A 14,974-nucleotide genomic window follows, 5' to 3' on the forward strand; every position below is an offset into this window, starting at 1 on the left:
ATTCCATCTATTGACTTTAAACAGTTTTCAAAGGTACATTATTTTCAGAAGTCATAAGTAGGGAATCCTTTTTGTTTTTATAGTCTATTAATGACCAACCACCCTAAACCAAATTTATTTGGAACAGCAAGAGATAAAGCAGAGCTGTTTCGTGAACGCTACACCATCTTGCACCAGGTAAGTTGGTGAGGAAAGACACTGTTTCCGCTTAGGTAAGACATGAGGATAATAAAAGGATGGAATTTTGTAGTCTAAAGTTTGTCATTCATTAGATTTATTGGGCTCCCTATGTTTGAGACCTTGTAAGGGATACAGAAATAAAAAAGATACTTTCCCCTTAGCAATCATGATGATGATAAAAATAGTAGCTAACATTTATTACATGTGTTGTTTTTTAATTGATTTCAGAGAGGAAAGGAGAAGGGGGACAGAGAGAGAAACATCAATGATGAGAGAGAATCATTGATCGGCTGCCTCCTGCACGCCCCCTACTGGGGATCCAGCCTGCAACCCAGACATGTGCCCTTGGCCAGAACCCGGGGCCCTTCAGTCCGCAGTCCCATGCTCTATCTGCTGAACCAAACCAGCTAGGGCAGTGGTCGGCAAACTCATTAGTCAACAGAGCCAAATATCAACAGTACAACGATTGAAATTTCTTTTGAGAGCCAAATTTTTTAAACTTAAACTTCTAACGCCACTTCTTCAAAATAGACTTGCCCGGGCCGTGGTATTTTGTGGAAGAGCCACACTCAAGGGGCCAAAGAGCCGCATGTGGCTCGCGAGTTGCAGTTTGCCAACCACGGAGCTAGGGCTATTACATGTTTTGATATGCCAGGCACTGTTTATCACTTTATAGACATTATTTACCTTATTTAATCATCATAATATCAATGTATAAATGCTATTATTCCCCTTTTACAAATGAGGAAACTGAGATCTAGAGAAGTTTAGTAACTTGCCCAAATATGATATCTTAGAAGTACAGTCAGGGTTTTAATCCAGTTAGTCTAACTCTGGAGCCCAACCTTTGCCTGATATATCAGCTTCAAGCAGCTTGTAGTTTATGAAGTTAAAGACATTTGCACAAATAAAATATAAAGTACAATTTTATACTTGCTATAAAAGAGATACAAATAAAATGCATTCAATGGGAAAACCAGGGAAGGCTTCAAGGAAACTATGGCACTTGACACGGACATTAAATGTTTTGTCTTGTGGCATTGGGGGAAAGGTGGTAGTGGTAACAGTGTGAACAGAGGCATAGCAAAAGGAAAAAATGGACTCTGTCCACTTTGTGTGGGGAGAAAGGCTCATGAAGAGGAGCATTATGGGATAACTTTGGAAAGGTACTTGGGAGCCAAATTGTGGGAGTGCCTTGGATGGCACTCTTGGCAGTTAGGACTCTGTTCTCTTGGTACAAGGAGCCTTGGAATACCAGAGAGAGAGAGACTCAATCACAGCTTCCTCTACCAGCAGATTTTAGGGTGAGAGGAGACTCACAAGAGCTTGTGGTATTAGTCCTGGCATAAAAGATAGCTAGGATGAAGGAAATGGCACGTGGAGTAGACAAAGGGGACAGCACTGGGGCAGTGAAAGCCAGAGTTGATGGTGACTGGTGGGATGTGAAGGAGAAGGGAGAGAGTGAAGACTCAAAGATGGTTAAGGGTTTGAATCTGAGAGAGCAGGATGGTAGAATGATGGTAATATGTTAACAAATAGGAACAAGATAATGTTTGAAGAAGATGATGACAGGTTCTGTTTTAAACATTTGAGTTAAGGTTATAGTAGGGTATCAGGTAAAAGTTATGTCTGAACTAAAGAAAACCATCTGGGTAGAGAGAGATACTAAAGGGCGCATCTGCTTGTAGTAATAGATGGACTATTTATGTGTGAGATCCTGGGAGGAAGAGGCAATAGAAAAGGGAAGAGGATAGAATTTGGGGGCCACACTAGGGTGGTGTTATATGGCAGAAGACAAGGTTTTAAGGAGGAGAGAATTGGCAGCAGGCATAAGCAGTGAAAAAGATTGAAGAGAATGAGCACTGAAGATGTCTGTTCTCTCCTGCTTCCATCACCTACATTATGTTCCAGGTTGATCTTCTTGAGATGGAGCTCTGATCATGTCATGACTTTGAACAGAATTCTTGCCAGGAAATCTGCTGCCTATTGAATTAAATACACATTATACTTAATATTTGAGATCTGTCACATGTTTCTGACCTAATCTCTACTTATCCTCTAATCATACTGTGCTAGAGCAAAACTGAAGTTTGGAATTATTGTTTGTTTCTTCCTCTGTTCTGTGACTTTGCTTAGACTGTTCACTCCCTAGACAACTATTCCCTCTTATCTCTGCTTGAAACCCTCCTACTTCTGGAAGGCTCTTCTCAAATTCCTCTTCTTTCCTGAGGCCCTTCTTGATCTCCAGTTCCTTGCAGTGGTCTAACTCTCTGCCTTGAACCATTGACTGCTCCGTGTTTCCCCTCCGTCCCTAGAGTTGGCCCCACTTGCATTTGGGGTGCTTATCCCCGTCATCAAACGGCAGGCGCCGTGTTTGTTTTCTCTGCCCCATCTGGCGCAGTGCTTTTCACAGGGAAGATGCTTAGTAAACACGACGTTCCTCTTTTTTTAAAAATTGTGTCTTAAAGCCTACTGTATTCTTTTGGGTATGTCACTAACCCTCTGAGCATTTTTCCCCTCATCTGTGAAATTAAAGGGTTACATTTTATTTTAATCCATTCACATTTCCATCACAGTTGTCTTCCTGAAAGCAAACCTGATTTCATCATTATTCTACTTCAAAATCTTTGTTTTCCGTTGTCTATAAGATAAGCTTCTTGGTTTGGCATTCAAAGTGTGTATTGTCAGGACTCTTTTATTGGAGGTTACAGAAACGCAAATTGACTAGAACAGAAAGAGGAATTTATTGGCTTGTATTATGGAGAAGTCTAGGGCCCCATCTGTATCAAGCATGACTGAATCCAGGTGCTCACACAATATCATGAGACATCTACCTCTATCCATCTCCCAGCAATTTTTAAATTTGATTTTACTTTCTAACAAGTTGTACCTATAAGGTGACAGAGATGGCTACTAGTAGCCTTAGCAATAATCTCTTTGGGGCCCAACTTGAGGCCCTTGCTTAATCCTGGAACAACCATTGCGTCAAAGAGATGGAGTACTGTGACTCATTAGGCCTTGGTGGCCTGTCTATAGAGGGGGAGGGGCACCAACTCTACCGAAACTACATGGACCGACACTGCGGGCGGGAGGGTTTCCAAACAGAGGCTCCCACTCATCTCCTGCCTTGTCTGCCATTCTGCCTCACGCCTCTCAGGCTCTGACTGCACTAAACTTGGCAGCAGTTCCTGAATCCCCTTCACTCTTACAGCTCGTGCTGTGGCACACCCCTTCTTTTGCCTGAAGTGTCTTGTCTCGGCCTCCCTTGTTTCTTACTAGCAAAGTCTTTTTTATTTTTTTTATCACTTAGGATCTTGTTAAATGGCCCCTCTGCCAAGGGTCCTTTTTGTATTGTGACCTGTTGGTGGTACTTCTCTCTCACTAGCCCATGCTCTGAGGATGACAACTCGGTTTGTTGTCTTCACATCCCTAGGCCTGTGCTGCTGCCAGGTATACAATGCACCTTTAAACTTTTAAAAAATAATTTTATTTTAAAAATTATATTTTTAGATTTCTACATTAAGCTATGTGGGTTTTCAAATTTGTTGAAAATAGATAACAAACATTAACTTAAGGACAGTGTTTTGTCAGGGCACTATTTTAATGAGTCTTAGTTTTAAATGTCTGCTTCGTAATTCATGTGAATCTTTCTTTTTTTATAGAGGACCCACAGACATGAATTATTTACTCCTCCAGTGATAGGTTCTCACCCTGATGAAAGTGGAAGCAAATTCCAGGTTAGAACATTATTCTAGTTATTTAGGGGGGTGTAAGTATACAAATTTAATATTTATTGCTTATTATAATTTACTGAATTTTTAATGAAAACGAACCACTAGTAACTGTTGAGCTAGCTAACTGACCTATGCATGCCCACTGTTGATAAAGTCCATACCCTATGTCCTGAGTCCTGCAAATCTCTATTAACAGCAATGACTTCCTTCTTTGAAGCAAGCCCTGGGATTGTGTAGCCCCCAGAGAGTCTCTGGCACCAAGACAGATCCCTAGTCCTTCCAGTCCATTTGCTATATACTACACTGGCTTTCTGTCCAACTCTCAACATTACTCTTTGCCCTCACTCATACTCCAAAATACTGGTCCTTGCCCAGCCCAGCCCTCTAGTGACCACCACACACTTGTTCAACTAAAATGTACTATATCAGTTGAAATGGAAACTTTTTATGGGCACTAAAGAACATTTATAGAATGAATGAGATGTCACAGGCCACAGGGCTGTTGGGATCCGAGGAGCAGAGGTAAAAGGGAGAGTTTCTTTCATGTATGCTCCTTCCACTTTTATACCTTGGAAAGTGATTACCAACCAGCACTCTCGCTTTTGTTCCAGCAACACAATCACTGTCAGCCTATCTGTGGCTCTCTCTCTCTCCAGCACACAGAACCCTGCAGTGGGGATATTCCTTAGCTACTGTGTCTGGGCCCTACCATTTCTGCAAGGTTCCAAATAGGTTCTCAAGAGGCCCAGCCTCTTTAAGATTCATTAAATTCTCTACCAAGGTAGATGAGAAATCATGATGATGAGTCTCATAGATACTAAAACAGTAATACTAGATAATGCTCAAATTAGTGCTTGATGACAGCACCATAGGACAAGACATTTATAGTATTTGATAGTTTCTGCTTTTAATTTTTATTAGGAGAAAAATGTATAGTATGTTTTTGGAAATTTATATTACATATATTTCTCAAATATAAATATATATGAGAGTAAGTATAATTATATTTATATAAATGTACATAGATATTTATGGTCTCCTGTGGCAACTTTGATACCCACAGTCCAGAAGCAGTATTTCTCCTTTCCACCAAAGTAACTTTAAGGCTTAGCTAAATAACTTATTTTTCTTTTCAGGCTTTCCAAGCTATTTAATTTTGAATCCCTGGTGGTAAGTTCCCTATTTGAACTACCACTTGTAATACCTGTATGGTGGTCTCCCGTTAGAGACTGCAGAAATGGTGTCCTCAGGAATCCTTTCTTGCAGCTTTGTATCCCTGTGTTGCTTATTTGCTTGATCAATTGATTGAGTGATTGAATAAAGTGAATTGCAATATTTTCCCCAGTTTTTAAAATTTATTTTTATTTTCTTAATTGTCTTTTTGAAGAACCTAAGTCCTTAATTTTGTTGAGGTCCAACTAACTATTTTTTTTTATTGGATATTTTTGGCGTTGTGTCTAAGAAATTTTTACCTAATCCAGTTTTTAGGTTACAGGTATGATATACTTTTATTTATTTATTTTGTATCTTTTTCTTTAGATTTATCTCTAAGTATGTCAGTTTTTTAAAACTATCTTAAATGTACATTATACTCCTGTGTTGCTTTAGGTTCATGTTTTTTTAAGAACTCCAATACCAAATGTTAACAGTAATTATTATGGGCTGACAGGGTTACACATGCTTTATTTCTTCCTTCTCTATATTTAAATTTTTTTTCCTATAGTAAATCTCTGTTCTTTGTAATAAAAACCATTATGTGGTAAAGAGAAAAGAAGCTCTACCTGGTAATTCCTATAAAAATGAAAAATTAGATACCTTTCATCCAGCAATTGTTTAACTTTTTTAGGTTGAAATTTCATTTTTTAAGTTTTAATTTATTTTCTACTGTAAAATAGTTATAAATACATATTCAAAGTGGAATACTACTCAGCCTTAAGAAAGGATGAAGTAGGACCATTTGCAATAACATGGATGGAACTTGAAAGCATTATGTGAAATAAGTCAGTCAGAAAAAGCTAAGAACTATATGATTTCACTCATATGTGGGATATAAAACTGAAATTCATGAACACACACACACACACACACACAAAAGATTAGTTTCTTTAAAATAATTTTTTTAATTTATTGATTTGAGAGAGAGAGAGAGAGGTTGAATTATTGTTCCACTTATTAATGCCTTCATTGGTTGATTCTTGTATGTGCCCTAACTGGGGATTGAACCCACAACCTTGGCATATCAGGATGATACTCTAACCAACTGAGCTACACAGCCAGGGCAAAGGTTAGTTTCTTAAAAGAATATATTTCAATCTCTAAGAATTTATTTTGTTTTATTTTAGCTTAAAACAATAGAAACCCTATTGGGCAATACAACCAAAATTGGAGATGTAATTGTTCTTGGAATGATAACACAGTTAAAAGAGGTAAGTTAAACTTAATAAGCATCATACTTTTATGTGCACCCTTCAGATTAATGAAATGTCAGTTACATATGGCATCTCTAGAGAGGTATAGGAGCATAGTATTTTTTTTAAATATATTTTTTAAATTAATTTTAGAGAGGAAGAGAGAGAGAGAGAATAGAAACATCAATGATGAGAGAGAATCATTGATCAGCTGCCTCCTGCACACCCCACACTGGGGATCAAGCCCACAACCTGGGCATGTGCCCTGACTGGGACTCGAACCATCACCTTCTGGTTCATGGGTCAACACTCAATCACTGAGCCACACCAACTGGGCAGGAGCACAGTCTTCATTGATGGTTCATACCTCAGTCACCAAGTAGCCTTTTCATCTGTATTTGGTTCCTGGAAGACATCTGGAAGGAGTGTCTTATACAGGTTACCAGATTGCGTAGTCTGCAGTTCGTCTCCCCGTGACCTCTGGCTGCACGGAGAGCACTGAGTTTCTGAACAAACAAAGCTGCAGACCATATCCTGGTTCCTTGGAGACACTGTTGACTCTCTTAGGTGAAGGCACCTGGTGAGGTCCAATGGCAGCCAGCAAGTGCCCTCTTGCCATCTCCTGATCTTCAGTGGTCATTCTCTGAGTATCTAGGAGTCTGAGTCTCAATTAAGTGGTTTGTCTGACATCACCATATTAGTAAATGGAAAAGCCTAGACTAGGAATTGTTGATTTTTTTAAGTATACTATACTCTCTACTATATTCTGTTGTCAAAATTGTCAGTATTTTAATTATTTTATTATTATATTCATTTTTACTTAATTGTGGACATATGTCTTTTAATTTATTTTTAGGGAAAATTTTTTCTGGAAGACCCGACGGGCACAGTACAACTGGATCTTAGTAAAGCTATATCCTTCACTTTTATTTTCTTAAACCTATATCCTTTTCTTTTATTTTTTTAAATCTTCAAGTTAGGGAAATTGATTATATATCATTCCCAAATTTAGCTATTTGGTTTCCCGGTGTAACTTTCATATGGTGGTGGTGTAGGAACTTACTGTAGAAACACAATCCTAAATAGAAACAAAAAAAAAAACTACTTCCCTCTTATCTGGAGAGTGCAGACAAATCACTGAGGGAGTTTATAACATGCCAAGAATGGTTTATACTGTCAATATTACCAGGCTACATTCTAGAATCAGACATAGGTACATTTCAACCTAAAAATTTTTAAGGTGTGATCTAATTTCAAATGTGAAGTCTTTAATTACTATTTAGAAGTCCTGTCAGGCCCAAAATGTGTGTTGACTATCACTACCTCAAGCATAAAAATAAAATTATTTTTCTCAACTGTGTGTACCAGTTCCATAGTGGTTTATACACAGAGTCATGCTTTGTCTTAGCAGAAGGTAAGTCAGTATTCATCATTCTACAGTAAAACCATTTCTACATTGTTTAATTTATGTTAACATGGTATAATTTGGGAGAATAGCAATTATAAGAGCATACTTTTGACAACTTAAAATGACTCTCAGTCTGCTAATTGGCACGGGTTTCTTTTTGGGTTGATGAAAGCACTCTGAAATTAGTGGTGATGGTTATGCAACTTGTGAATATACTAAAATTTTTACTTTATATATTTTTATATACTTTTAAAGGTGGATTGTATGATATGTGAATTATATCAATAAAGTTGAAAAAAAAAACAGATTTTACATAGGGTCATAAGATAAAAGATTTCCTAATCAGGGTACCTTATCTCTCTTTACTGACACATGCATTGTGAGTAAAATGAAAAGTTTCAATTCTGAATCTATTTCTATTTCATGAGGGTTGTTTGTTTGTTTGTTTTAATAGAACTTAGACTGTTTCTGGATCTGAAGTTGTTTTCTAGCTCAGTGGGACTGGCAACTTCCATAGTTAGTTGACAGGGGATGAGATGACAGCCTAGTATTACTGCTTTGTATTCTATAGTTTGTCCTTTCAAACAAGAAGGAGAATTGGACAAATGAAAGTGATTTTTTACTTACGTTTTTTCAGGTTGGTTTGAAGATCAAGTGTTTCATGTCAATGCCTTTGGATTTCCACCCACTGAGCCCTCTAGCACTACTAGGTATAAACATGTTTGACTTAAACTCTTTAGGAATTTTGTAATGCTGACAGTAATGAATGTTAGATAGTATATCATATCCCAGTTATTATAAGGCCTCAGGCTTTGTGTCAGAACTCAAAGAGCAATGGAAAATTAGAGTTAGAAGACTGGGTAGTATATGTAACTGAAAACTAGTGGATTGACTCCAGATCAGTTGCAAAAGCATTTCCATACTTGTCATTAACTGGAAAAGATTTCCAGTCGAACTGTCTTACTTGTCTATACAGTAGATGAGAAGTTCAGCTGAGATAAGAGATAGGAAAAACACTTAGGAGAATATAATTGCCATCCTATATAATAAAAGCCCAGTGACTATAACGGCAGAATGACCAGAGCAACCACTCGACCAGTCACTATGCGGTACACTGACCACCTCTCAGTCCCTTTCCCCAGCCAGCAGGCTCCGCTTGCTGATAGTGAAGGGGCACCTAGAGTGGGTGGGGGGATGTGGGCAGTGCCAGGCCAAGACCCCCACCCCACCGGTCACCCCACACACAGGGCGACCAGCGGCGGGGGTGGGGCTGTTGAGCGGGCAGGAACAGCCGACCTCTCGGTCCCTCCCCCAGGGCTGTCAGGCTCCCATCGCTGGATGGGGAACCGGGTGGGTGGCCATGGGGGCAGGGTCGACAGCCGGGGAAGATGGCCCTGATCACAGGCTAGGCCTAGGGACTGTACCTGTGCACGATTTCATGTGCCGGGCCTCTAGTGTTAATATAAAATTCTTGTTTTCATATTTTACTGAGTGAAAGTTACAAGAGGCAGATTCTGTAGCTCTTTAATATAAGTGAAAGCACCATAATATTAGAGCTATTCCAAAAGGGCCTTCTCTGAGAGGAGTGAGTTCCTCTCATTTGAGCTATTTGAGCAGAGGCTGACTGATGGTATAAAAGTATAGCTGGGCCCTGACCGGTTTGGCCCAGTGGATGGAGCATCGGCCTGCGGACTGAAGGGTCCCAGGTTCGATCCCGGTCAAGGGCATGTACCTTGGTTGCGGGCACATCCCCAGTAGGAGGTGTGCAGGAGGCAATTGATCAATGTTTCTCTCTCATCGATGTTCCTAACTCTCTATCCCTCTCCCTTCCTCTCTGTAAAAAAATCAATAAAATATATTTTAAATAAAATAAAATAAAAGTAAAGTAAAGCTGGTGGGCTGTGGGTTGAGTGTAGTCTAACAGACCTTTCATTCCCCTTTGAGATGTTAAAACACGTTTTGAGTTAGTTCCAATGTTTAAAAATAGAAGATTTCTCATAAAAGTCTATAGATTGCTGAGTTCTCTTGAACCATCAGATCTGAGAACATGGTGCCTGAATTCTCACCTAGCTACAGCGCTACTGCAGGTTACACATGTGCTCCCTGGCTCTTACCTCGTCAGCCTCCGCTGGCGGCTACTTTGATGTCTGCTTCCTCCTTGAAGCCTTGCCAGCATTTGAGTTTGCTACCTCTGGGGGAATTAAAGTTGCATTCTAACTTTAGAATCTATTGTGATGGTAAAGATTTAGAGGAGTGTAAGGACTAGGATTTTAGTTCTGCATACCTGTATCCATTCGGGTGCAGAGGCCATGTCTCCTGGCTGGGGGTCACGGGCAGGGCAGCCTCTGCAGTGCAGCCCCTCTGCCTTTGAAGTAATTGGGGGACAATGCTGGTCACACTCAGGAGAACACAAGCCCTCGTCAAGCCAGCTCTCTTTTGAGTGAATGTTTTTAATGCTAGTTTGTGGCTTTTTACAACCTGGTAGGGTTTCTTTGAAATATATTTCAATCAAAATTGCTGTCTTGGTGTTTTAGTTTTATACAAGTTTCAAAATTACTGCTTGAGAATGAGAGGTATAATTGAGGAAGCTGGCCATGAGTATTACCATTTGTTTCAATTTAGCAAAGAGATTATCATTGTAATGTCTCAAATAATATTCCATTTAAATTATGCCATTTTTTTCTAAATTGAACTGTTCTCTGTGTTTAGTACACCAAAAACTAGTATGAGGTGTCATAAAGTACATTAAAATGAAATAATCATCTTATTCCTGTTAGGATTATAAATTACTTTTCTCTTAAAACACCTTCCAAATAAAATTCAGAGAGCTGTACTCTGGTGGTAGTCAGTGGATTCAGCAATAGATATTTTGTTAAGGTTTTTTTATGTGCAAATAAGCACAAATAATGGCCCTGTCCCAAAAGGATTTATACTAACCTAATGCCTTCCCGCCGTTGCACAGTATATCATATAGGTTTGTTATCCTAGAATTTCTAGAATATTTCTTTCTTTTCAAATTTGACAACTTAGGAAAATAGGTACTATCAGGCCTTCCTCTTGATCCTGTACTTGCACCTTATATTTCATGAACCATGGACAGATGATGTTAGTAAGGCTTGTCTGAGCTTTAATTTCTGAATAATCAGTTTAATAGGTATTGCTTTCTGTGATTCTCTGGCTTATGCTTGGGTGTATATTAAATTGAAGTCAGCATACAGTTGTATCAACTTACTGCATTCCTCTGATAACTGCTAGATTATAACTGTAAGGTCATACCTTTGAAAATGCCAAGCATAACTGGTGGCAACAGTAACAACTACCATGTCTGAGTGCTCACGGTATACTAAGGGCTAGTTCTACTATACCTCCAAATTTTCACAATTCTGGAATGTAGGCTAGCCTTTGTAGATATTCTTATCCCTTAGAACAAATTATTTTTGTTGTTGTTGTTTTTGTTGTTGTTTTTATTTTTTTATAGAGAGGAAGAGAGAGGGACAGAGAGTTAGAAACATCGATGAGAGAGAAACATCGATCAGCTGCCTCTTGCACACCCCCACTGGGGATGTGCCCGCAACCAAGGCACATGCCCTTGACCGGAATCGAACCTGGGACCCCTGAGTCCGCAGGCCGACGCTCTATCCACTGAGCCAAACCGGTTTCGGCAGAACAAATTAGAAGTGAAATTGTTTGGTCAAATAGCACTCTTTTTGAGCACTTTGATTAGATATTGTTCAAATTGAGTACCCATTTCTCTTTCAACTACATGGGAAATTATGATTTATTTTAGTATTTGCTTTAGTTTTAAAAGGCACAGATATAGCCTATTATGAATTTTATTTGCTGCTTCTATATTGCTTCCTTTCTCATTTTAGAACATTTAAATAAACTTGTTTGCTACAAATTATACATTTTCATGGTACTATATAAATTGATGGGAGGAAAAACCTCATTAGATAGAAAGAAGTTTAATTTGTAAAATTATAAAAATATCTCCCAGAGATTATTGAAGATAATAATTGTGTTATAATTACCTAGGGCATACTATGGAAATATTAATTTTTTTGGAGGGCCTTCTAATACATCTGTAAAGACTTCTGCAAAACTAAAACAACTAGAGGATGAGAATAAAGATGCCATGTTTGTGTTTATATCTGATGTTTGGATAGACCAAGCAGAGGTGTTGGAAAAACTTCACACCATGTTTTCTGGTAGGTTTCATTTTTTTATTATTCTTTTTTGAACTATTATCAGGGGTCACGTTTTAAAACTAAATTCTTAAAAAATACATTTTTAAGTAGTTTATTTTGTTAAAAAAAAACACGTTGAGTCGGCAGTGAGATATTTTAAGTGAGTTCATCTTAAAGGCTTACATTTTTACATTTGAAAAATAACTGTGTGTGTGTGTGTGTGTGTGTGTGTGTGTTCATGGTAAATAAGAATTAGTCCTAAATATAGTATAAGAGCTTGGGTTTGGGGTCTGACAGAACTGGGTTTAAATTGCAGCCTAATACCTTGGGCAGATTACTTAATTTCTCTTCAGCTTCTAGAGATGTCAGGAGGATTAATCAACCCATTGCAAGGCCTGGCATATAATAAGTGCTCAATGGACCTACTATTACTATTACTTTAAAATAATAAGTTATTAAAATGTTGTTTTTATTATTAACAACTCACGGCTAAAGGCTTTTAAACCTGACTTGTAGACTAGAAAAATAATGACCATGTTTATTCTCATGTTTTCAGGTTATTCACCAGCACCTCCAACCTGCTTTATTCTGTGTGGCAATTTTTTATCTGCACCATATGGAAAAAACCACGTTCAAGCTTTGAAAGGTATTAAGGGTCTATTGAATAAATGATTCATATTTATATAAACTAACAAGAAATGATCTATATTTTAATTTTATTCAAAGGATATAGGGTTCTAAGTAATGAAACAATTTGATTTTTATGTGCATTATATACAAATTAAATTTAATATTCCTTTTAAATTTTAGATTCCCTAAAAACTTTGGCAGACATAATATGTGAATATCCCAATATTCACCAAAGGTAATGATTTCTACTGCTATATTTTTTTTAAACAATTTTATTTTTTTAAATGAATCTTATGTTTGATATCAGTGATTATTAAGAAGTGAATAGAAGAAAAATTGAGGAAATTAGTACAGCTAAGAGATAAAATTATCCTCACATCATGATAATGTGTGTTACACTATACTAGAGACTTATAGTTCAAAATATTAAAAGTGGGAGTGGCAATTTCAACCATATTTTGAATTTCTTGGTGATATTACTCTAAGTCAGGGGTGAGGAACATCTGGCCCGGAAGCCGTATCGTTTGGTCTGGCCCTGCCAAGGTAACCGCAGGCGGGTCTTGAAATTCAATAAATCTAGGAGCTTTTTTTCATAATTTTTAAGTTGATAATTTTGTATGGCCCTTGAATGATGTCATAAATATCCAAATGGCCCTTGGCAGAAAAAGGTCCCCCACCCTGCTCTAAGTCTAGAGCTGCATTCTTCAATAGCATAGTCACTGGCCACACGTTTCTCTTCAAATTAAAGTTAAATAAAATCTAACATTCAGTGGCACTAGCCACAGGTGAGGCACTCAGACATTGGGCAGTGCAGCTGTGTTATTGCCCAAGGTCTGCTGGTGGCGGTGGGCTGGAGACTTTAGTAGTTCATTTATTAAAATGCATGTAATTTTTAAATCTCTTAAATTTATTACTTAATTAAAGGCAATAACTTGTTTTTAGAAAATTGGATTGGTTTGCAATTTTTTAAAATGAATTATGTTGAATTTTGCTACAGTAGTCGTTTTGTGTTTGTACCTGGTCCAGAGGATCCTGGATTTGGTTCCATCTTACCAAGGTAGGTTTTATTGAGATTTTGTGACAGTAAAGAAAATTTTATAAAGTTTAAAACTATACACTGTATCAATTATTTTTATAGGCCACCGCTTGCTGAAAGCATTACTAATGAATTCAGGCAAAGAGTGCCATTTTCGGTTTTTACTACTAATCCTTGCAGGTAAATATTAAAATTTTGTGGGGGTTTTTCCTTTCATTTAAAAATTAATTCTTATAATGTGTCTCTGAAGTGTGACTATTACGAAATAAATATAAAATTTCACTTTAAGTTTCTCAAAACTTTGAAAATATTTTAACTATATTTAAATAATTCACTAATAATGAATTTAGAAGTTTGACTAATGGAGTTTGTTTTAAATATATATTTTTATTGATTTCAGAGAGGAAGGGAGAGGGAAAGAGAGATAGAAACATCAATAATGAGAGAGAATCATTGATCAGCTGCCTCGAGCCTACATGTGCCCTAACCAGGAATCAAACCATGACCTCCTGGTTCATAGGTCGATATTCAACCACTGAGTCACCTCAGCCTGGTGACTAATGGAGATTTTAAAATAGATATTCTCATTACATACACATCCTTTTTAAAAAGTGACAGTGGAAGAATGAAAAGATTACATGTTTACTATTTGTGCCACTTACTGTGATCATAGGCTCTTCTGAGGGCATACCCTCAGCCCTTGGTTCTCCTCTTTTCTGCCCACATTCACTCCTGCTGTGACCTTATCCATCTCCATGGCTTTAAATACCATCTATATTTTGACAACTCCCACATTTATATATCCAGCTCAGACCTCCCAAACTCCAGCCTCACATATGCAGTTGCCTACTCATCATTTTCCCTTGGATGTCTAGTAAACAACTCCAGACTCTGGTCTTCTTCCTCCCCTGTCGGGCCCAAACCTGTTCTGTAGCCTTCCTCATCAGAGTTCATGGGACCTTTATCCTTTCGGTTGCTCAGGCCCAAAACTTTGGGTTTCTCTCACATGCAGTTTTACAGGTAGTCCTTCAACCTTTCTAAGGAAGGTTTCAAAACATACCCAGTATTGGCTGCCTCTCTACAGCTTCATGCTTGTGACCCTCTGTCACCTTCTAGCCTGGGTTACTGTAATAGCCTCCTGGTTGCTCTCTAGCTTCTACCCCTACCCTTCTGTAGTCTATTCTTAATACTATGTCAGAGGACCCTTTAAAATGTAAGGCCCCTTACTGATCCTAAAGGATGGGACCCCCTCATGTCATTCAGTAACAGCCAATATCCTTGCAAGGCAGTCAGGCCCTGTATGATATGCCTCCGATTTCCTCTCCTACTTTTCCTCATTTATTCCAGTCACTACAGCTTTTCTTTTCTTTCTGTTCTTCAGATGCGCCAAG

General features: G+C 38.1%; 1 protein-coding gene across 6 annotated transcripts in view; it reads left to right on the top strand.

Annotated features, from left to right (window-relative positions):
* Window positions 1-14,974, top strand: part of POLE2 (DNA polymerase epsilon 2, accessory subunit) — a 36,715-nt gene that overhangs the window by 11,026 nt on the left and 10,715 nt on the right. For 2 of the 6 annotated variants that reach the window (XM_054725352.1, XM_054725366.1), the window contains exons 5-15: window positions 84-177; window positions 3,843-3,917; window positions 6,257-6,340; window positions 7,179-7,235; window positions 7,688-7,736; window positions 8,368-8,436; window positions 11,762-11,938; window positions 12,474-12,563; window positions 12,728-12,782; window positions 13,545-13,604; window positions 13,686-13,763. In XM_054725352.1, the coding sequence (XP_054581327.1) occupies window positions 84-177; window positions 3,843-3,917; window positions 6,257-6,340; window positions 7,179-7,235; window positions 7,688-7,736; window positions 8,368-8,436; window positions 11,762-11,938; window positions 12,474-12,563; window positions 12,728-12,782; window positions 13,545-13,604; window positions 13,686-13,763 (888 nt within the window). The remainder of the gene's footprint in view (window positions 1-83; window positions 178-3,842; window positions 3,918-6,256; window positions 6,341-7,178; window positions 7,236-7,687; window positions 7,737-8,367; window positions 8,437-11,761; window positions 11,939-12,473; window positions 12,564-12,727; window positions 12,783-13,544; window positions 13,605-13,685; window positions 13,764-14,974) is intronic. The other 4 variants (XM_054725357.1, XM_054725354.1, XM_054725360.1 and 1 more) reach the window with 4 other exon arrangements.

The sequence above is a fragment of the Eptesicus fuscus genome, chromosome 2 (assembly GCF_027574615.1).
Source record: "Eptesicus fuscus isolate TK198812 chromosome 2, DD_ASM_mEF_20220401, whole genome shotgun sequence".
Classification (NCBI taxonomy): domain Eukaryota; kingdom Metazoa; phylum Chordata; class Mammalia; order Chiroptera; family Vespertilionidae; genus Eptesicus; species Eptesicus fuscus.